The 23,142-nt window shown below is 38.4% G+C and overlaps 1 protein-coding gene across 1 annotated transcript in view; it reads left to right on the top strand.

Moving 5' to 3' along the window:
• LOC142342859 (putative ATP-dependent RNA helicase DDX5) overlaps positions 1-23,142 on the top strand; it is a 42,921-nt gene that overhangs the window by 6,157 nt on the left and 13,622 nt on the right. The window contains exons 5-7 of the mRNA XM_075394492.1: positions 34-367; positions 668-778; positions 849-910. Of these exons, the coding sequence (XP_075250607.1) occupies positions 34-367; positions 668-778; positions 849-910 (507 nt within the window). The remainder of the gene's footprint in view (positions 1-33; positions 368-667; positions 779-848; positions 911-23,142) is intronic.

Here is a 23,142-nt window from a genome sequence, read left to right as displayed (position 1 = left end):
TTTATGAGTCATGGCATATTTGACTTATTCCAGGAGTGGACATCCTGGTTGCAACTCCGGGCAGACTGATAGACTTTATGGAGATGCGAGTTGTCAGTGTGAAGGATGTGTCGTTCCTGGTTCTGGATGAAGCCGACAGGATGTTGGATATGGGATTCGCACCTCAGATGAAAGATATCATCAGAAAGACCCGAAAGGATAGGCAGACACTCATGTTTTCTGCCACATGGCCAAAAGAAGTTCATAAATTGGCCGACAGCTACTTGTATGATTACATCAAAGTTAATATTGGGGCTCAGGACCTGCATGCGAACCACAAGATTAACCAAGTTATCCATATGATAGATGAACGCGAGAAACAAAACAGGTTCGTACTATATTTTTCGACATGTTTTGTATTTTTGCGCACTAAATGGTTATTGTAGATAAGGTGTTTAACAACATGAAGTTCAAAATAAATAAGCATGAATTAGTGCTTAAACTGTTTCACTTGAGTGGTTTCGTGAGACTGCTGTTCTAACAATTGTTTAGTTCAGTAGCGAAATTGTTATCGGTTGAAAGTTGATTGAACGAAACCAGTTTTGAAGGTTTTATTTTGTTGAATTTTGATAGCACGAAAATTGGGTGAAGTTGGGCACATGGTAACTGTGGTTTGGCTGATTTTTAGGCTTTCCAAATTGTTGGATGATATCATGCGCGAGAACGAGAACAAGACGATTGTGTTTGTGGAGACTAAAAGAGGTGCTGAAGGTCTAGCTAGGATGCTCTACAGCGAAAAGTAAGCAAATTCATTTTCTCAATAATCACCGTAAATATTTAAGATTGTAGTAAAAATTCTCCTATTTCAGTTTTCCAGTTGTTGCCATGCATGGTGATAAAACCCAAGCGGAAAGAGAACGAGCTCTAAAAGGTAAATGAATATTTTAAACTACATCAGTAGTGAAAAATGGGGTGGTCTACCGCACAGATATAGGATCCCTCCCTACCCAGTCTCGAACCTACGCCAAAATCACTCTATCTAACACCTAGAAAGCTGCCTACTCCCTTGAGCTACAAAACCCAAATACTGCTAACATTGTATCACTATTTACGGTTATTGGATTTTGTAACACAATTCTTTAAAACAATTCATAATACCGCAAATTCTAAGGCAACTTGGCCCAGATGGTACGTCATTATGACCAACTGGGCTAAGTTGCCTTCTTGTAACCAAAATTACTTTTTATCATGATTGAACAAACAATGCTATCACAATTTTGGAATTTTATCTGAGTTCGAGTAAATAAGCCACCCTATAAATACTAAGCTCCAAAACTTACAATCACTCAATTTCAGCAGTTACCATGAATAGCTGTCCAGAAAATTCAGATAACTTTCGATTCATAGTCTACAGTGCACAAGTCCTCATTCCCTCTCAGTTTCCATTCGATTCAAACAGCAAGAGACGCAAGACCGACCAACGAGAGGCCAGTCAGACAACCCAAGTTCAGCCAAAAGGCCTTGCACACTGGATTGATCAGTTCACAGAATGGCAATTTGCTGTTGTTAACCATGAGCCAGAAAAGACTCAACAGCATTTCAGATGGTGCGACGACATCTCATTTGAGCACCAACACATTCTGGTCTATACAAACGATAATCCAAAACATATGGAGAAGATTATCAAATCCTATATTCGCCATGAAAGCAAAATCCTCTTTGAGATCAAGGCAAGAATTTTTGCACCATCAAGCGCGTTTCAGACGTTCAATCAGCAATTCTTGCGTCTCAACATATCAGACATTACAAGACGGGGAGACATCTTCGAGCAATTCACAAGAAACGCTGATACCGTAAGGGACATTTCACCCAAAAGATGTAGCGCAATGGAGGCAGTGTGGGAAATTGAACGATCTTGCCCAAATCGGCGATTAGAGCCAGCAGGCATGACGGATTATCAGAGAAGAATTCTGACGAAAATTGAAAGCCTTGAGAGTACCGATTCTCCGTTCAAGAACACTTTAGAAGACTACATTGATATATTGGCGACTGGCTGGGGATCAATTTACAGATCGGATCACTCGGTCTACTTGGAAGTTCAATGTGGAATGAATAATGCGCAGTGTACTTGCTGGGAATGTTGGGACGCTCCTTTAGAGGAGGACTGGGAGAACAAGGCGCGCAAAGAAGAGGTGGAAAATTCCGATGAATCATCTAAACAAACAAAGAAAAACTGATAAAAAACTGTAACTATAAACACCATTTTCTTTATATACACTCTGTAAATCAGTTGGTTGGGGCATTCGAATGATAAACATTCCTGATATTAATAAAGTATTGAACAACTTTGAAATTGTTTCCAAGCATTTTCCTAGGAACGAAACAACAAAGAATGCCTTTTTGGCAGTTTGTATGTTCATTGAACCAAATTCTGATCTCCAGGTCATCAACAAACTGGCCCCACATGGTGGATTGATAGGACCTGGTGATAGCAGACTTCATAAATATCTCAAGCATTTTAAAATTTTGAGAACGCATGCTGCATTTCATGATGCCTTTTGGTTCATGAAAGAACAATACGCAACAGGGCCCGGCTATGTATACATTGTTTCAAACATTCCTAGCATTTTCTTTTCGGGCACGTTACCGGTGTTCTTTTTTGGACAATATTCAAACTAGTTTTTCGGTCCTATTTTGATGCGTTGCCAGTTTAGATGACTAGCAATAACTTAGATAACTTTACACTGCATATTTCAAAGCTCGCAGCTTTGCAATTTTTAAACAAAAATCAGAATGAAGAAATTATTTTGCGGAAACTGTGTTGGAAAAAGGTGGGTCAGAGATGTGTTCCCGTTCAAACCGAAATTGATCTTACTCGAGATGAAATTGAACTGCTAATTGAGGCAGCTAAACTGTTGGAGTACTTTGTCGCTATATCACAGCAATCGAATAAGACGCCAACACCTGAGCCACCGCCTAGGAGTACACTATAGTCATGGCCGACTCACCGGATTGTCAGTTGGATTCTGCCAGTAAGATTATTTTTGATGATAACAATGAGGAGCGCCCACCGTGGAAACTGTGTGGAAACATTGAAAGATCTTTGGTATTTTACAGTATTCACATCTTTCTTTTCATTGGAGCGATTGCAACGAGCCTTTGCTTTCTGTTCTACAATAAGTTCTCAACCGAAAGACCAGAAATTTGGTCGCTTTTAGCATTTAGTATTGGCTGTTTTATTCCCACACCCAAATGAATAAAGTTATTGTAACGGAACCTCATTTGATGATGGTGGTCGTCGGACCCAGTGTATCAGGAAAAACACGCCTGGTTGCAGATATCCTCATCAAACAAGAACGTTTATTTTCTCCCAGCTTTGACAAAGTGACATATGTATATCAGCATTGGCAAAAAGTTTATACAGAGCTTGCCAATATTCTTGACACAAAAATAAGTTTCATTCATGGACTTGATTGGAACAAAATCAACTCTACTCATGAGAAAAATCGTCAACTAGTGGTTTTCGACGATGTGTACAATGAAGCCAGCGAACAAGAAGAATTTTTAAACCTAGTTATTTCTGGTCGCCATCAAAACAGAAACGCAATTTTATTGAAGCATAATTTGTATCAAAAAAGTAAAAACTCAAAAACAATCGATCTTAATGTTACGCATATGCTTTTGCTGAAAAACCCCAGAGATATTATACAAATTGACGTTCTTGGCCGCCAATTGGGCAGCCGTAATCTTTTATTGTCAGCGTATAAAACTGCAACCAAGGAACCATTTGGACATTTGTTGATTGACCTGGATCCTCGATGCTGTGAGCAGCTACGGTTATGTTCAAACTTGACGGACAATTTTACAATATTTTACAGTTCACAAACCTTAGATAATAAAATTCAACTCGATGAATCATTCACATCATCTGACTACTTTCAAACTGCTTATGGGCTTCAAACCTGTACTGAAGCGTTTCGCAATTCTCCATCTTCATAATGAGTTTATAAAGTTTCTACTGGACTGTATTTATAACATTGTTCATGGGAATGTCTCATTAGCTCAAACTACTTTAAATGAGAGCAAATTAAAAAAAATTTAAAAACATTTTAACATTTGTTTGTAATAAGAAAGTGAAGTTCAGTCAGAAACAAAAACTTCTCGCAACCAATCAGGGATTGCAGCTAATTAAAATAATTTATGAGCCCGTTCAAAATCATTTTAAAGATGAGCAAGCAAACTAAAGTAGAAGCAAAAAAGTTTTTACTTATTTCATTACAAACCTATAACGAGCTGTTGAACGGAAACAAAACCATACAAGATAGCCAGACCTCAACCTCCACCACTAAAGAATACTTACTTTCTCACAGCAACAAAAACAACGAAACACACGTTGCAGCTCAATTGAGTGTTGCAGCCACCCTCAATCAAGTACCTAAGCCTGGTGGGTCAAACCAAGAAACAGATGAAATGGTAGCTAGAGAACATCAGCAAAATAATTTGAGTTCGGACGAAGCAAACGAAATAGTAGAACAACTATTATCAACTGGACTGTCAAGTGGGAAAATTGAAAAATCAAAAGCAATAATCAAATTGTTGCAGAAATCAGAAACAATAGCAATTGACAAGCAAACAGGAAAATTACAAAACAAATCCGGAGGACCTCCATCAGACAGCAATTTATTTCAACTTTTGATGAACATTCAGCATCCCACAAAAAAATTTTCACCTGCAGACCTTGAATTGATTAGAGCATTGAAAATTGCTCAACACTTAATTGCAAAAACAAACGCCAAGGCAGTCAGCCCTAAACTTACGAGAGATTCGAACACCACATGGCTTTCCATGTTTTCTCCCAGATACTGAACATCTCAACACTACACCTTCTTATTGAATTGCTCCTAATACTTGCCGGAGTGGAGAGAAACCCGGGACCAGCCAGGAAACTCAAATGTGGAAGCTGCAAGAAACTTTTGGGGAAAAGTACAAAAAAACGACCGCTTTTCTACTGCACAATATGCGGTTGGGTGCATTACCAGTGCTCTGGCTTACAAAATGTAAATGACTACAACAGCAGAACTTTTACTTGCACAAAATGCAGAAATGAAAGGGTAATCTCATCAGCAATCACCCATATCCGTGGCCTACGAATTGCACAAAAATTCTAAACCAACTCAAACTACCCCTCAGCCTACGGCAGTGTCAATAGATTGATAAAAGAAACCGGACTAAAGCGGAAAACTGTAGAGACCTATCTGAAAACAAACTCAACATACAACAAGTTAAAACAAACTAGGCACCGTTTTCCCCGACTGAAGGTGCAATCATACCGCTTGAATGAAATTTGGTCCCTTGATCTCGCAGATATGCAATCACTATCTGCCGACAACCGAAACACCAGATTTTTACTAGTCGCTGTGGACACATTAAGTCGTTTCCTGCGTGTTCAACCAATGAAAAACAAATACGCCACCACAACTAGGAGAGCTTTTGCAACAATGACAACAAAAATCAGACCAGAGAAAGTGTGGACTGACGATGGGAAGGAATTTTTAGGCTCTTTCAAACAGTTTTGCGAACAGAAAAAAATAATTCTCTACCAAACAAGAAACGAAAAGAAAAGCGCTTTTGCAGAACGAAACATCCGATCAATCAAGTCTCTGATTTACAAGTACTTGAATGAAAACCATACAAGCAGCTACATAGATAACCTACAAAACGTTGTCAATGTAATCAACTCGCGTGTAAACAGAGTGACTGGTCTCGCTCCGAAAAAAGTGACCAAGCAACATACAATCTTCTTGGTATCCCTCACATTGAACGAGAAGATCCAAAAACCAAAATTTTCAGTTGGTGAAACGGTTCGGATAAAGAGAAATATTAAAACCTTTCATCGTGGTTATCAGATACAATTCAGTCACGAGATATTTCGAATAGATAAGGTCCTCACACTCAACCCTCCAACATACCGTGTAGTTTCCCATGAAACAAGTGAAGCGATAGACGGCAGATTTTACGAAGCTGAACTAACAAAATATTCCGAAATTTAATATGACATCATTAGACAGCCTTAGAAGTTTCACAATAAATTTAATTTCAAACTCGTCCACAAACACTTACCCCGGCAACACAATGGCATCTTTTACCAACTTGTTGCCAAAAACAATTGATCTCAACAAAAAATTTGGCCGCTGGCAAGTGGCATTGCTCGAAATTTCATGGCCCGCTAAATTTCAAAACGTTACACAAGGATTACTAGAAACTAATCATGGGGAATCAGAGTCCTCTGAAGATGATAACGATGATCATGACGATGATGGCGATAAGGTAATAGAGCCAACAAGTGCTGACGAGCTCTACGTTGACATAGGCCGTCGTCGGCGTCGACCTACAGGTGCGACGGACAGTCCTGCAAAAATTTCCAACTCGAGATGCACAATTGACACCGGCTACTACCCATCGATTGATCATTTGATGAGCAAAATTTTTGTTAAGAGTTTTCGATCAAGACACGCAACTGATTGGCCTTACAATTGGTGTATATCAAGTCACAGTCAAAAGCTAAAAATATTGCCACGAGGACACCAAAAAGATGATTTCCAGTCTACAGAAAACGAGGAGGACGGTTTTCTGACAGCCGCCAGCTCAAGTGAAGATGAAGGCCAACAGACATGGAACGGAACAAAACCCTTTGAAACACCATCCAGTATAGAACTCATTTCCAGTGACCTTCAAAATATTCTTGGTACAGACATTCTTAAAGTTGGCGTCAACCCAAAATTTCCAGTTGACATTTCAGGTGGGCGCCATACAATGTTTGTCTATTGTGACCTCATACAGGATGAAATACTGGGCAACACTTTCACATCACTTCTTAGATCAATTGCGATCAACAGTACATCAAATAGGAAACTAGACGAGGTAGCAACTATTTGTCACCAATCCTTCTCAAACCTGCAGTGGAAAGATGTCAAGTCATCATTTCAATCAATAACCATAACTATTCGCGATGAAACAGGCCAACTTATGCCTTTTCTATCAATAGGTCGCAGCTGGCTGACTCTGAAATTCCAACTTTTGCCCCAATAAAAATCATTTATCCCATTACCAACACAAAAACCAGTCGCTCATGGACGCACATTACGACGCTCAAATTTCAAGAAATCAAGATAATTTTGTTACCCATGTAGGCCCTGCCAGACAATTTGGTTCAGGTGCCGCTGGTCTTGGTGCTCTAGCTGTGCGTATTGGCCGTTGCACATTACCTCTTTTGAAAAAATACGCATTGCCGATTGCCAAGAAGGTTGGACGGAATCTTGTCAGTGCAGCAATTCCAGAAATTGGTCAGATGATAGCCGGAAAAAAGAAGCTAAAAGCTGTTGCGAAAGATTCGATCAAAAAATCAGTTTCAAAAACAATCTCGGACTCCGTGAAGCCGTCCCGCTCGCGTGCGGCGCCGAAAGGACCGCGCTCCACGCACGCATCGGGCGCCCGGGCCCGCGTCGCCGCGCCGTCCGTACGCCCGGTGGCGGGCGGGAGCCCCCCCAGGGAATCCTTATCAGCAAATACACGAGAGATAAGAAAGACAACCTCTCGCAAGCGGACTGCAAAAACGATCAACGGCAGCACTTTTAAAAATTCAAAAGCCAAACGCAGTCCAACTGATATTTTGTCAAACATAAAGTACTAAATGACCGAGTTTACGACCTTAGCAGCAGATATTGCCAACCCTGTAACACATACAGCGCTAGATACAGCGCTAACCCAATGTTCTTGTTAATTATGAAAGCGGATTCGACCAGGAAATCTACCCACAAGTTGGTTCTCGAGGTCCAACCTTGGATTTTCTGATTTGTGGAGATCAACGCAATTGCATCGACCTCAATTTTTTACAATTAGGACTTCAAGTGGCTATTTACACGCCCGATGGAAAAGATCGTATCAAGGCAAGCGACGCAAGCAATGTTGTTTTTGCTAATAACGCGCTACACAGTCTGTTTTCACAAGTTGAAGTATACGCTAATGGAATTCTGATTTCGGACAGCAACAACACGTACCATCATCGCGCTTTTTTGGAGACCGAGTTGACAACAAACAGTGATAGTAAGGAGACTTGGGCAACTTGTCAGGGATACACTTACGATCCAGAACCCTCATCAGATGCCAATAAATCAGAATGGCTGCAATACCGCTTAAAGGACACATTGACCGGCGACTACACGTTCAATTTCTATGGCTCTCTCTATGTGGATTTTTTCAGTTGCGAAAAACTAATGCTCCCGGAAGTTGACATTCGAATAAAACTCTACCGCGCCAGTAATGAGTTCAGTCTGATTAGCTTAGGTGACGACTCAGACAAAATGTTTACAGCAGTTATTGAAAAAGCCTCGCTGTTCGTTCGCAAAATTACTGTGACCGAGTCCGTTCGGCTTTCAATTGAAAGGGCACTGCTAAAAGCTCCTGCAAGGTATCCTTATATAGAATCCTTGTGCAAAAGCTTCATCATGCAATCTGGACAAAACTTTTGTTAAAGAGTCCATATTTGGAACTGAGCCAATCAGACGCTTAACGTTGTGCATGGTCGCGAACGACAAGTTTAGAGGTTCGAAGGACACAAACCCGTTCTTGTATCACAAGTACGACATGAAACGAATCGAAATAATACGCGGTAACGGCTTACCAATAGCAGGCACTCCCGTCGACACAGAGAACAATGTCCGCATATATCACAACAGTTTAACGGCTCTGGGATTTAAAAACGGTGGAAACAAAATTTCTCTGAAGGATTTTGCAAACAAATTCATTGTAACCTTTGATCTGACATCATCACAGGAGGCGTCTAAAAACCTCACATTATTCCCCGAATTGACAGGAGCACCAATAACCCTCAAATTATTTTTCTCTGAAGCTCTCCCAGAGGCAGTTGAACTTTTTTTGATTGGAGAAAGGTTCAGTCAGGTCTTTATTGACGCAAAAAGAAACATCTCCAAAAACCAAACTATTTTCAATGGATAACGTGCCTATTAAGAAAGTAGCTAAAAAGTTTTGTCTCCTAAAGTTTACTTTTGGAGGCGTATGGTCGGCCAACAATTTTCCAAAAATAGCACAACGCAGCGCTCGTTTCCAAATAATAAACACTTCCCCTTCTTATATGAGGGGAACACATTGGATACTGATTGTTGCTATTCATTCAACCTTTTCTGGAACTACTACAAACTCAAATAAGAGGCGGCGTGGTAGAGAGAGTCATGTTAAGCCAGCAAAGAAGTCAATAACTAATATAGTAATTTGGAATAGCTTGCCAATTCCACTAAGTTTCTATGTCGATTTCTACGAAAGGGTGCATATTATTTATTCAAATTGTGACAAATATACTATTCATGAAATTGCCTCATCACCTCATCCACAATCCCAATCTTCCAATTTGTGTGGCATGTACTGTCTTTACACCGCATTGAAAATTTTTGAAAAAATTGGACATGCCTACTACAATGACTCAAAAGACTGCATAAGTGCGATGAAGCAATTTCGACACCTTGTTGAGAGCGCAGTTAAAAATATTGGTTTGATTAATGAAGTAAATTTAATACGATTTTTTAATAGCCTACTGCAGTCAAAACATACGTTCAAAATTATGTAATAAAAATTTGTATTTGACATTTCTAATTTCTCTAGTCTGAGTCAGAGTAAGGAACAATCAGCCTCGATCGCTTTGCAGGCAATACTTCAATTGAACAATTTTCATCATCGCTCTCGCCAATCAATTCGTCTTCTATCGCCTCATCATAAATGAAAGGGTTCCCAGTCCCACACTCTTTCTCGCTATCATCCTCTTGCTCATTGTCACTCAGATCACTCCAATTCAAAGTAGGTTCATTTTGATCGAACTCTCGCGGAAAGAACCCGGGATCAGGTGGAGCTAAAACAGTCACTATAAAATTTGTTCTAATTGCATTATTAAAAAAAACATTTAACAACCGAAAGATGAAGCTGATGCCGTGGAGACAGAATCAGCGTCATGTGGAGTGAGCTCTTTGAACTCAATTAAGTTCTTCTCTTCGTCAGCTGACAGTGAAGCTCGATCGTCGTCGTCGGTATCGCTTGAAAAGTTAGTACTGGTTGTGCAAGGTTTTGGTGGCTCCTGGCCAAGACTATAATGACCGTACTGTAAGGTGTCAATGCCATTATCAAGAATAAACCGCTTGTCGTCGAAACAGCTCAGAGCTGTTTTATTTGTAGTGGTAACTTGTATCTGGTGATTAGCGGAATGTATTCTGGTCATTGGCGCCCTGCTGCTAACACCTGTTTGAAGACACTGGAGGTATTTGTCGTGATGAAGCGTTTTCTTAAGTACCTTCTGAACGCCCTTTGCACTCTGTTTAACACCGCTGACAAATTTGATACTATACATTTTCGATCGCAAGATTACACTTTCCTCCAAAACTGATCCATTTAATTCATCTGTCATTGTCAAAGGAACTTTTTTGTTTGTCGGGTCGAAAAGTGGATGAGATGTTGGATAGTCGCTCAAATCTAGCAAATGTTTGAACTCCTCCATGTCCTTATACAGATCATCAGTCTATGCGATACAAAAGTGAGTCCGTGTCCTTATACGTGACGCAAATTCGCGAACCGTATCTTGGTCTCATCTCGTTGTAATGAAAATTGTATAGTGCGAGTTTAGAAAGATCAAGGATGGCCGCTCCCACAGGCGTTGGTTTATCCCATTTAACAGTTGGCACGGAGAAGTAAAGGGAACATAAGTTGTCACTGATAATTTGGAACGATTTGAAATTCGGTTTTGATGTCAGTTTCGAAGCTTTAACCTGATCCGAAACAAACTGAATGTTTTTTCTGTTTCGTTTATTCTCCATGGTTTTCCCGAAACAGGCGTTGGACATAAGTTTGTAGAAATTTTTTTCGAAGGTAGTTGATGCCATTTTTCGCATAGAAGTGTTCTTTTCAATATAAGGACGCAACCAGTCTGACTGATTAAACTGGAGCACGCGATGAAGAGCAACCACTTTCAGTCCCTGTTCCAGATAAAACAACAAATTTTCAATATGACAGATATAATTCTTCTTATCAAATAAAGTTTCCACAAGCTTCGGAACAGATGCCCGGTTTTGAGCTAACTGCTTACTATAGGGTGACAACCAGTCGTCGCTAATAAAAAGTTTCTCAGGAGCCAGTGGAAAATCAGAATGATCGTTGTGAATCGAGGCGGGATAATTGAGATCAACTTAAACAAAGTAACCGACACTATCTTTGTTTTTATAAGTCTCAATGAGAGAATCAATATCACCAAACTCAGCCCACTGGTATCCGTCTTTTGGCAGTTTTTTCATCATTATCCCACCATAAAGCGAGGTTACGTCTAAAAACGCCCCATAAACTGACTTTTGATCCTTGTTGTAACCATTCAGATCCTTGTTGTTTGCTCGAAAGTGGCGAAGGGCTCCTACTCCGTTGAGACCACCTCTGATTGCTTTTTCGCAAAAGAGGAGCATATCAACATCCGAAAGCAATCCAAGTTCAACGTCCGTTGTTATCAACATTGCGTCCCAGCTGAGATTCGGTGCACTGTAGAAGTATGCTGGATCTAGACGGTAAACATTAATGCACACTGAACGGAACAGTTCAAATACTTCGGCCAGCAAAAAGACATCAGTTTCCAAATAAGTATCGTGGTAATCTCCTAAGTTGTCACATTTGAACAACTGATACATTTCAACAGCTTTCTGATGCATTTCCTCTGTGATATCTATCTTTCCTGTTAATGTGTTTTTCCACTCTTCACCGTAAACGGGAAGACCATGCTTAAACTTTTCAAAACAGCCCAGATAGGAGTAGGGAAAAATTCCTTTGCTTCTAATTCTTTTGAAATCAGCATCTGAGTATTGAGCAAAATGGCTACGAAGCAACTTAAGATCACCATCTTGTAACGTCTGAGCCAAAGAATCAAGACCTGAAGCCATAAAATTGAAACTATCGAGAAAACGTATTTCGTTTCGAACAATTTTCTCAACACCACATTTATTGATGTAGGTCTTAACAGGAACTTGAACCGAAAAAGAAATAAACGTCTCCTCAGTTCTTGATATTGCAGAGAGAATTTCGTTTTCCTCCAACACAAGGTACTTCACTATGTGATGAGCATCGTATCGCGACAAATTATGAAAGAGAACCGGTAAAAACGATCCAACTGTAACAGCTAAATTGCAAGCTGAGTGCGCCACTCCAAGCACAGTTCCAGTTAAATGACAGTGATGGACTACTTTCTCCTCAGTGATTAGAAAATTTTTTTCACAAATGCAACACGGCGCTGTCCAGTTCTCAACAAAGTCTTGTTTCGCAGAATTTGACATTTTTGGAAAGCGATAACGTTGTCGCCCGGAGTCCGCCCATTTAACCCAACTTCGCAAAGTACTCATCAGAACTGAAATGCAGTCTTCTCCTCTATAAAACTTCTTTAGTTGCACGTTGGAATTCCTGCTGTCAACTAATACAGCACCGAAACTACAAGGGTACTGTTTTTCAACGACAAAACTCGAAGCAGAGCTTTCATTTAAGCCATTTCTGACAAGTTCCTCAACTGATTCAAAAGCCTCAGTTCGAACGTCGAGAGCCTCTAGATCCGCATAAACCACGAAAGGGCATTTGAAAGTTTTTTGCCAATTTTTGAATTTCACCGTTGACCCTTCTTCAGGCATCTGAATAACTTGAGGTTGATGATGCTCGCAGAGAGATTTATGCAGCTTAAACTTTTCTCGCGCAATGCTCTGTAGACAACGCTCGCAAAATTTTCGTATATTGTTCTTTGAGTTGGCGGTGGCAGGCGAACGCAGTAAAACTTTCATAACACGATCCAAATTTTTTATCAGGCAATAATGCCAATTGTTTTCTTCTGATAAAAGTAACAAATTTATTCTTTTGGTTTTGCCTCTGTACTTGCTCAAATAAACAGGATAAAATTTTGTCTGTTCATAAGCGAAGACGTTGATTTTAAGGTGATTATTTTTCTCAAAAGCCGGTATGTCAGTTAGAGCAACTGGCATTTTTTTCGGATTGTAGTGAAGTGCGCTAAAATTTTGACGGTAACTTTGAGGTCTTTCTTGATTTTGCTTTATAGGGAAAAGTGCAGCCAACACAGATTAGAGAAAACAAAAATTATCCTTTAGATTCTTGATGTTCAGAACCGATTTTCGTTGATTTTCGAGTTCCGGCGGTGTAGCTATATATGATCCGGCTCGGAGAGGCGCAAACTTTGTAACCTTCAGCTCAACTAAATGCAATTTTTCAATAACCCATCCACTTCCAGCTGTGCAGAAAACGTTGATTTTAGTCAACAGTTTATCGACGTGTGAAAAATATTCGTCGGCTGTTAAAGTCGTCGAGAGGCTTTCCATTGGACTGTGAAAAAAGCAAACTGCTATCATCGGTCAACGGCTTCACAAATTTCACTTCAATACACATTCCAAATTTGATCAATATCAGATCTTCCAGTTTGCTGTTGATGAAGTCAATGATATCACTTTCCTTATTAACAAGAAACTCAAAAGGGTCAAAACTGGAGTCTCCTGATAATTTCAGCCGAAAGGACTGGAAGTGCTCCCGAATAGCTTTTCTTTCACGCTCTAATAAAAAATTATCGTTTTGACAAAGATGAGCAGGATTTGTTCTGGCAGCAGGAGCAGTCACTGAATGCTCATCCGTGCAGTGTTTCTGCCATGCGTCCTGTTGACCGAAAAAGGTCTGACATGTGTTGCATCTTACTGAACGATCAAACTTGTGCACATTCTTTAGGTGACGGACTAAGTTTTTGGCAAGCGTAAAAACAGTTTGGCAATGGCCACATCGAAAACTCTGATCAGGCAGCTCGGAATGTTTTTGATGCCTATGCAATAGAAAATCTTGTCGTTTCGCAAAGTCTTGATTACACAAATTGCATTTCACCATAACGCCTAAACAAACTAATTAAATCAATTTTTATTATTTATTCCTTGTAGGAAGTGGCTACAAGGAAGTCTCTGGCGTTGTTCAATTGAACAAGCCAGAAAAGATGCAAGGGTCCAGTTTATTCAAAACCGGGAGTCCAAGCATCTTTTTTTGTTTAATTCCTGTAATGGAGGATAGTCGGAAAACAGACTTCGAAAAACATAAGTTTTTCGAAATCTATTTCCCAACTATCCCCCACCCGACTTCTGCTTGGTCCCTTCGACGAGAGGTAGCCAAGACTGACGGAAGCCAGAAGGAGAATTCAGTATCCTTAGTGATGTATAAGAAAACTACAAGAAACAAAAAGAACAGAGTCAAAAATTTTGAACATCACTCTGACGCTCAAAACATCAACTCTGTTCTCTTTGTAACTTGCAGCTTTCTCACATCAAAAAGCATACTGATTTCAGTAATCTTAGCGAGGTATAAGAAAGCTGCATATAAGAAAAAAAAACAAAGTCGAACATTTTGAACATCACTCTAAAGCTCAAAACCTCAACTCTGTTTCCTTTGTTACTTGCAGCTCCCTCACATCACAAAAATTACGGATTCCTAATTTTTGCTTTTTCTGTTGTAATTTTTGAATGCTTTTAGCAGTACTATCAAGACCACGAACTATTAATTTTGAGAGCACATCTCAAAATAGCATGCCGATCTGTTTTTGATTAGCAATTAAAATCAAACGGGACTCAAAGTTTCAGACTTTTGGTCAATATGCATAAAAATTTCAGTAACTTGACGGATATCGGTAATTAAACTCAAATCTTTTTTGAGAAAAAAAGCAGTAAGAGCACAACTCTTCGTATTTAACTAGCTTAGCATAAAGTTCATTTTGTCAGCCAGTCCGATAGATTAACCAAAAGTAAATTTTCAATTCAAGGTATGAATCGAAAAGGAGTTAAAATTTCACTGAAAAAAAAGCACCAAAAATTGTTGATGCGTGTGGGCTGACAAACCAATGCAAAATTTTTTCTGAAAAAAAATGAACAACCCAGTGAAGTTCATATTCAGCGATCGGAAACTTTAAACTCAAAAATAAGAGCTCTTTCGGTAAAAAAAAAGAGCTTCGCTCTTCAAGAGCACCCAGCATAAAGTTCCTAAAACCCTCTTTCTTTCCCTCATACCCGCATATCCCATTTCATCAGTTCACTATATTGACCAACCCATACCCCATTTTCTTGATATTAGTTCTAACAATAACGTGAACGATTCTCACCTCACAACTTTGGATTATTAGTGCTACCGATTTTGGAAAATATCATAAATTCGATTCTGATTGTATTTCAGAATTATTTCAAATTCGACAGAAAGTTAGAGAACGGAGTAAATTTTTCTTGACTGCTCAGCAGAGGCACAAGTTTAGGAATTAGGACCGAATGAAAGAAGTCTCCGTTATTTGGCTCATATATTTGATATTGGTATCACCTGCTGATAAATTGATACTATGTTTGTTCATGAAGAAGATGGTTGTTGGTATTGAATGTATCTAGTGAAAACTTGTTCGCGCCGAAAAGATAAATTCGACTTATGCAGGCTTAAGTCGCACCAAATTAGGTGGTAACACAGGTTTTCCATATGCACGGACCTAGACAAAAAGCTATAAAAACGCCAAGATATTTCTGATTTACGCGACCATTACCGTTATCAATAAAAGATTAGTAGTATAAAAAGGGCTCACGCAGGTACCGATTCATCTCAACAAACTCAAATTTTAATCAAACCGAATTTCAAAAAAATCAAACCGAACTTCAGTCCCAGTCGATGATGGAAAGTGTCTCTGGTGGATACTTCTTTGAGTATAAAACATCAACCCGCCTTCTTCGAGTTGCGAGAGATGAATCGGAGAACGGGAGCAATATTGAGATAACGCTGTTTAAGTTCGCAAACGACGAACGATATCTGAACCAGTCAGTAGTGATACCTGAACACCACTTCTCAGAAATAATGGACTCTTGTACTCTCGAGTCTGATATACTGAGACTAATCTCCGAGGGTAAATTCAACACAGAAGGCCGAATCGTGATTAATTTCAATGTCTGCGAACGCATGAGGATGGACAGCAAAAACTGCGAAGTGATACGAGACATAAAGGGTAATATTTTATATATGTTCCAACTAATTAGGGTTTATTGTAGAATAGCAATCTGCTTATTAAAACTGTGCGGATTGGTAGAGGTGTTCTGATATGAATGTCTAGATATTTTGTTTCTATTTAGGGTAATATTTCATATATGTTCCAACTAATTAGGCTTTATTCTAGAATATCAATGTGCGTATTAAAACTGTATGCGGATGGGTAGAGAGGTTCTGATACATAAATGTCTAGACAATTTTGTTTCTATTTAGATACAGACAACACGTACTACAGATTTGCGGTCAAATACTTCGACCCGCAGGACATACTGAGTGTGTTCTTCTACCTTAAGAAGTTCAGCCTCAAAGGTGATATGTGGGCATTGCAATACACAGCCATTCATCTACGTGAATTTACAGCCCTGATGCTTCACCATAGAAACTATATGAGGGCTAAGCGAGAGAAAATCAATAAGCGTTTGATCCCGATTGCCGAAGTCAAACCAATGAAAAGAATGCGGTAGACTGAAAGCGAAAATAACCCCCCCGAGGTTGTTGATTTAGCCTCAGAGGATGATATGCCTCTGATAAACTTTAGAGACTCAAGAGAATAATTTTGAAATTATCATTCGCAAAACATTAACATTAAATTTGATTATTAAAAGCATTGTTGTTTTGTTCCTTGTATTTAATAATCATAGCTGTCTTCTTGCTACAAATTGTTCTTAATTAGAAATCTTGTTTGAAAGCTGTACTATTGTATGCGCGAAAGAGAACGGTTAAGATTTTCGCATTTAAATTGTAGCATTTCTTAGTCTTTGAGTCTACACTAGATAAAAGGCGGCAAAGATAGAGATACCAAAACGTGCAGCAATAAATGAGTTTTAGCTTTTATCTAAAACAACAGTTTTTGATTCAAAATCAAATTTACCCAGAAGCGGTTTGGTAAATTGAGCACACAAGACAGAACCAAAAAGGACCAAAAGCAAATTAGTCAATTTGCGATATGTCAAACACAAAGATAAAGCAGTAAATAATGGGCCATAAAACGAACTTTGTATGAACTAACCTTGATGAAGTTCGGTATATGATTGCCAAAAACGTTTCAAAAATGATGCTCCTGTAGTACGGTGGTTTAGGCTAAAAAACTATGAGAAACATATGAAAGCACTAAAAGATTGGGTTCGAGACTAATAAGTGGAGGGATCCTTTTTCTGTGCGGTAGACCACCCCATTTCTCACTACTTACATCGAAGACTGAGATCTCTCACAAAAACACTTATGTCGTTTCATTCATTTTAATTTCAAATGATAAAAACTATCGAAACTTGGATGAAAATATATTTAATAGCCGCTCAGCGATAGCTGGGGCTATTATTGGCCTTCTCTTGGTTTTTTTACAATTCAAAGAATTTGAATTGTATTGGGGCGCTGTCTTTTTTTTAAGATCTGTTCACACATTTTCATGATTTTTGAAGTCAAATTGGAGTAGTGATTTTGGTCACGCCGAAACAGGAAATGGAGCGAAAAAGCAAGTGGTTTTGCGGCGTGAATTTTTTTCGCTCTAATTTTAAAGTAGAGTGAGAAAACGGTGTTTGAACAAAAATTCGTTTTCTCGGTAGTGGTTTTTTGTTCACATGCGGCAATTTCACTCTAATTTTTACTGTTGTTTCGATTTTTTGGATCGGATTTTTTTCTAAATGGTTTTACCAATCCATTCACAGCTCATTCTAGGCCTAGTTTTTTGTTTGAATTAAATTTTCATTTCTCGCTAGTGGTTTTTTTGTTCACATGCGGCATTTTGACGCTGATTTTCTGTTTTTTTTATTTTTTTTATCTGATTTTTTTTAAATGGTTTTCTCAATTCACTCATAGTCCATTGTAGGTCTAGTTTTTCTGTTTAGTCAATGAAAATTCTTTGAATTGTACGTCAGGACTTGTCCTGCTATGTTTTTTTATTTCGTCGTCATGATTTTTGTTACGACCATATGACGTCACAGCCACTTTTTGTTCATTCGTTCATGCAATTTCAACTGAATTGCATGTGTGACGTCATTTTTCGCTCTTAGTGGAGCGAGTTTTTTTGTTCATGCGCGTGATTAAATTTTTGGTCACACTTGACTTACCTCACTCTCAAAAATGACTTCCTCACTTTGAAATTGACTTTTATTTACTTTAATTCAAAGAGATAAGGTCAAATGGGTGTGTGTCATTCTAAATGAAGGTTATTTGAGATCAGTTAATAGAGGAAGCAATAACTTATACAGGTTTTTAATCAAAATATAACAGATCAGCCTTCAATGAAAAGACGAATTTTTTTGGTCTGTCTTTTTTACTGTTTTTTTAGACTGCCGATCTACGAATCTATTGCGGCTATTTTCTGGCAATCTGCCAGCTATGTTTATTAATTGCTCTCAAATAAAGTTTGTAGCAATTATATTAGTCCTGTGGTCATTTTAATGCGATTTTCTGCTTGACCAATTTTTTATCTGACCTTTTGACTTTTTGTCCTCAAAAAACGAGATAAACAGGTAAAGACCTTGTGGCATTGAGTTCTCATGGAGCATTACAGCCCAATAGTCTCTAATTATGCGGTTCACGAATTCATGATTTGAAGGGCTGCTGTTAGATTTGTACCCCTGTAAATTTAACAATCCCCGTTCCCCCGACTTTTTCCTCCCCCATTCGACCTCATTAAACCCGTAACCCCAACCAGCGCTCACCCCACGCATACTCTCTTCCGCGGCCCTCACGCTCTTTTAACCCCCCCTTAATTAAGGTAAAGTTAGCCTCCCTAAGCCGCAGCTACTCTCGCCAATCGTTTGAGCCAACTGCTCGACAGTCGTTTGAGAGCAATTGCCTCGACGTAAGTCGGTTACGTTTAATTAGTCGCGAAGCGCTTGGCAGGCTATTATTGGTCTGATCTTTGTCATTTTTAATTGCTCTTGAACGAAGTTCATAGCAATTATTGTAAACGTGTTTGTCTTTTTTTGTGCAAAATTTTCGCTTGACAGTTTTGACTTTTACGCCCTTGACTTTTTGCTTTTCGCGTGATATAAAATTCTCTCTCAATCACAATTTCAAGCAGCTGAACTCAATTGGCGGCAATTTAAGACTAAAAGTCAAATGAAAAGTGCGCCAAAACTGGTGCTATTTTTCAATTTAAATCTTAATAGTGGTATATGTTAACCTCTAATGTGGTTATTTGAAGCCCTCTTTTGAACTTCTTAGTCTCATTTAGGCTCCCCCTCCCTACCTCCCCCCGCCCCGATTGAAGCAGGCTGCAATTGATTAGAGCTCCCACTAGTCGTTCGAGAGCAATTCTTCCCACGTTTAGTCGGTTATGTTTTAATAGCTGGGAAGTGATAGCGGGTTTAAACAATCAAAAGAATTTTTTACGATCAAAAGAATTTCTGGCTATTGACTGCTTTGAAAATGGAGTGAGAAAAGAGCCTTCGAAGAAATTTTCTGTTTCGGGTGATTTTTTGTACGGCTGTTGTGTTTGGTTTTACTGTTTTTTGGTAGGAATGTTTTCAAAAGGTGACAAATATGCTCTTATGGTGCATTCCTTTGATTTTTTTTAATTCGTCAAAGGGCTGCGAAGATAAGTGAAAATTTGAACTTTGCACGTTTTTGTGCGTCTTTGTTGTCCTGTCTCTTAACCTCATTAATGACTGGTTGAATTGAACCTCTAGTAAGGCATGACGTTAGTCGGTTATGTTTATACTGATATTGGTCTTAATGATTTTGATAACACTTTTTTAAATAGTGCGAAGTGAGATTTTCATTTTGGTCAGCTGTTATTCTTTTTTCTGTTTTGGTGTATGGTTTGTTATATTTCGATATCTGTTTAATTGCTCTCATACGAAGTTTGTAGCAATTATATTAGTCCTGTCGGTCTTTTTTTATGCGATTTTTCGTTTAACCGATTTTTCGTCTGAGGCTTTTGACTTTTCGTCCTCAAAAACGGGATAAACAGGTAGCGCCCAGCGGGCATTAAGTGCTCTTAGAGCCTTTCAGCTCTGTTTCAGCTCAAACTGTTTTGGAGACTTATAATTATTATGTGAAGAGCGGTTCTTAGAGGTTGAAGACCCCCCCCAACTGTTGACTCCCCTCACTGTTGCCCCGTCCCCACCCGACTGTTGCCACCCCCATCAGCAACCCCCCATGTCTAGTTACTGACGAACAACCGGTCGCTAAAGCACGCAAATTTATACAAATTTTCACAATTTTTTCAAGCTTTTGTCATTTTTTTTTGTCATTTTTGTCATTTTTGTAAAACTTTTGTCAAATTTTTGAGTTATATCAACCCTAGATGTCAAGGATCCCACTCTATGGTTTAATAATAGGTTACTGCACAGTTTCTAGCGGTAATAGAATGGTTTCAACATTTCAACTTCGTGAATTTTTGCAATTTTTTGAAAAAACTTGCTAATTTTTTCAAGGTTTTTGAAAATTTTTGTCTGTCGGTTTTTAGGTTTATCCAGCCTCAAGAGCCAAGGAGCCTCCTCTAGGGTTTGAAGATAGGTTACTGTATAGTTTCTAGACGTAATGGAATTTTTTCAAGATTTTAACTTCACGAATTTTAGCATTTTTTTTTGAAAAAAATAGCATTTTCTAATTTTTTTTATTGTCATTATTTCTAACATTTTATTGTCATTAGTCAAGATATTTCAGCCTCAGGGTTCAGAAAATCTGCTTAAGGTTTTGATAATATGTGGCTGCATATTAGTGGTATTTAGCTGTTTTTAGTGGTAATGGAATGGTTTTCAACTTTTTAATATCACAATTTTATCGATTTAATTTTTTATAAAACTTGCAATTATTTCAAGTTTTTTGACAATGTTTGTCATTTTATAGGTTGATCTAGCCTCAAGAGCCATGGAACCTCCTTTACAGTTCGAGAACAAGTTGATGTATAGTTTCTAGATTCAATGGGGTGTTTTTAAAGATTTTAACTTTTAATGTGTTTAAGCATTTTTTTGAAAAATTTTCGGCAATCTTCATGTTTTTTTGAAGTTGTTTTTTTTGAGGCTTTTCCAGCCTCAAGAGCCAAGAAGCCTCCTTTGGGGTTTGATACTCAGCTGCTGCTTAGTTTTTAGATTTAATGGAATGGTTATCCTTGTTTTAATGACTCGAGTTTTAGAAATTTTTGGATAAATTTTGAAAAATTTTTGAAAATTTATTATCTTGTTCCAAGTTTTTGGATCTTTATGAGCCAGTGAAATCGTTTAAGGCTTGAAATAGGCATAGTAGATAGTCTCTTGAGACAATGGAACGGTGTTCTAAAGAAATTATTTTCACGAGTTTCAGCAAGATTTTGTTAAAATTTGCAATTGTTTTAAAAATTTTTGAATATTTTTGTCCTTTTCTGAGTTTAACAATCATTACTGGCCAACGAAGCTTTTCAAGTCTTGCAGGTGGATTACATGACAAAAATCCAGAGACAAGAAATGTTTTTGAACATTTTCTTTACTGCGAAATGTGGAAACTTTTCTTCGGAATTTTGCACTTTCAGTTTTTTTCTATATGATTTAGTTACTAACAAGTTTAGAAAACTTGAAGTTGTAGAGTCGAATCTATCTCATCATGGGAAAATTTCCGCTCTCTCTCTCGCTCTCGCTCTCTCTGTGTTGGCTGGCGTTTTTTTCCTTCTCGCTCACGTTTAATCTCTCTCTCTCTCTCCTTAATTCTTTTGTTGATGCCGCACTTCAGCGGCTGTTATATGGCGTGAGGTCTCAGTCTATTACCCTAATCTCAGGCCCCTTCAATCAAGTGAAATCTATCCTCACTTAACATCGGCTAGGTACTGACGAAGCCAACCGCTCGCCGGTCGTTTGAGAGCAATTCGCCCGACGTTAGTCGGTTATGTTTTTCTGTTTAGGTTGATAATCATGTCTGCTGATTTTTCTGCTAGCTTGTAAGACGGGATTTTTGTAGATTTTGGCAGGAGAGATACTTCTGATGACGGAAGTGTGAGGAATTAGTGCAAATTTCCAATGATTTTTGTATTTTTTTAACTGCTCAAACCAAATTTTTGTATTGAAATAAGTGCTGTGGTCTTTTAAATCAATTTTTTGTTTGATTGGTTTTTGCCCGAGCCTTTTGACTTTTCGTCCTCAAAACTTATTTTTTTGTTTTGTTTTTGTAATATGTATTAATTTTTCCATGACTTTGAGCTTTATAAACAGGATAATCAGGTAAAGCACAGTGCGGAATAAGTTTCAGAGGCCATCAGCTTGGCCTAATATTTTAGTGTACTAAAGTGCTTAGTGTTTTTACGTTGCAGGAAGGCCAATACTGAGTTGCAGGAAGGCCAATACTAAGTGTAAAAAGGTCTTTACTTGAGATTTTTGGCCCAAAATTGAGAGCAGTATTCGATTTTCGTCTTTATGCAATAATTGACAAGTTTTTCTTTAAGTCGGCAGAAACTCACGTTGTTCGAAGTTCTTAAAGGTGTTTTGCGGGCTATAATTTTCTTTTCCTTTTAGTTATACGTATTAGTAACGGCAACTTGAACAAGAGATGTGAATTCAAAGCTTTTATTTTTGATTTTTTTTAGTTTGAGGGCATCATAAAGCTTTTTTAAAGCATGTTCCTCGGTTAATAGATAGTTTTTACCAGCTTTTTCGTGTAAGGACATTAGGTTCAGGAACAAAAGCAACTTAACTTCTATGTAATTTCGACTAATTTTTCCAAGTTTTATTCTTTTTTTTGCATCTGTCTATCTTTTATATGTTGAACCAGGTTTGCTAGCTTTTGAGGCGGGATTTTTCGTAGATTATGGTGGGATAGAATTATTTCTGAAGACGTAAGTGTGAAGAAATTGCGAAAATTTGCAAAAATTTTTGTAATTTTAATGCTCTCAAACCAAGTTTGTAGCAATTTTATTACTCCTATGGTTTTTATGCGGTTTTTCGATTGGCCGATTTTCTGTCTGACGCATATGACTTTTTGCCTGCAAAAACGGGATAAACAGGTAAAGACCTTGGGACATTAAGTTCTCATGGAGCCTTTCAGCTCGCTTGTCTTTAAGTATGCGTTTCACAGAAACTGGTTTGGAGACGTATACTCATGGTGTGAAGGGCGGTT

Source organism: Convolutriloba macropyga, chromosome 7 (assembly GCF_964194025.1).
Source record: "Convolutriloba macropyga chromosome 7, txConMacr16.3, whole genome shotgun sequence".
NCBI lineage: Eukaryota > Metazoa > Xenacoelomorpha > Acoela > Convolutidae > Convolutriloba > Convolutriloba macropyga.
The sequence above is the reverse complement of the archived record's forward strand: the minus strand, read 5'-3'. Positions and strand labels throughout refer to the sequence as shown.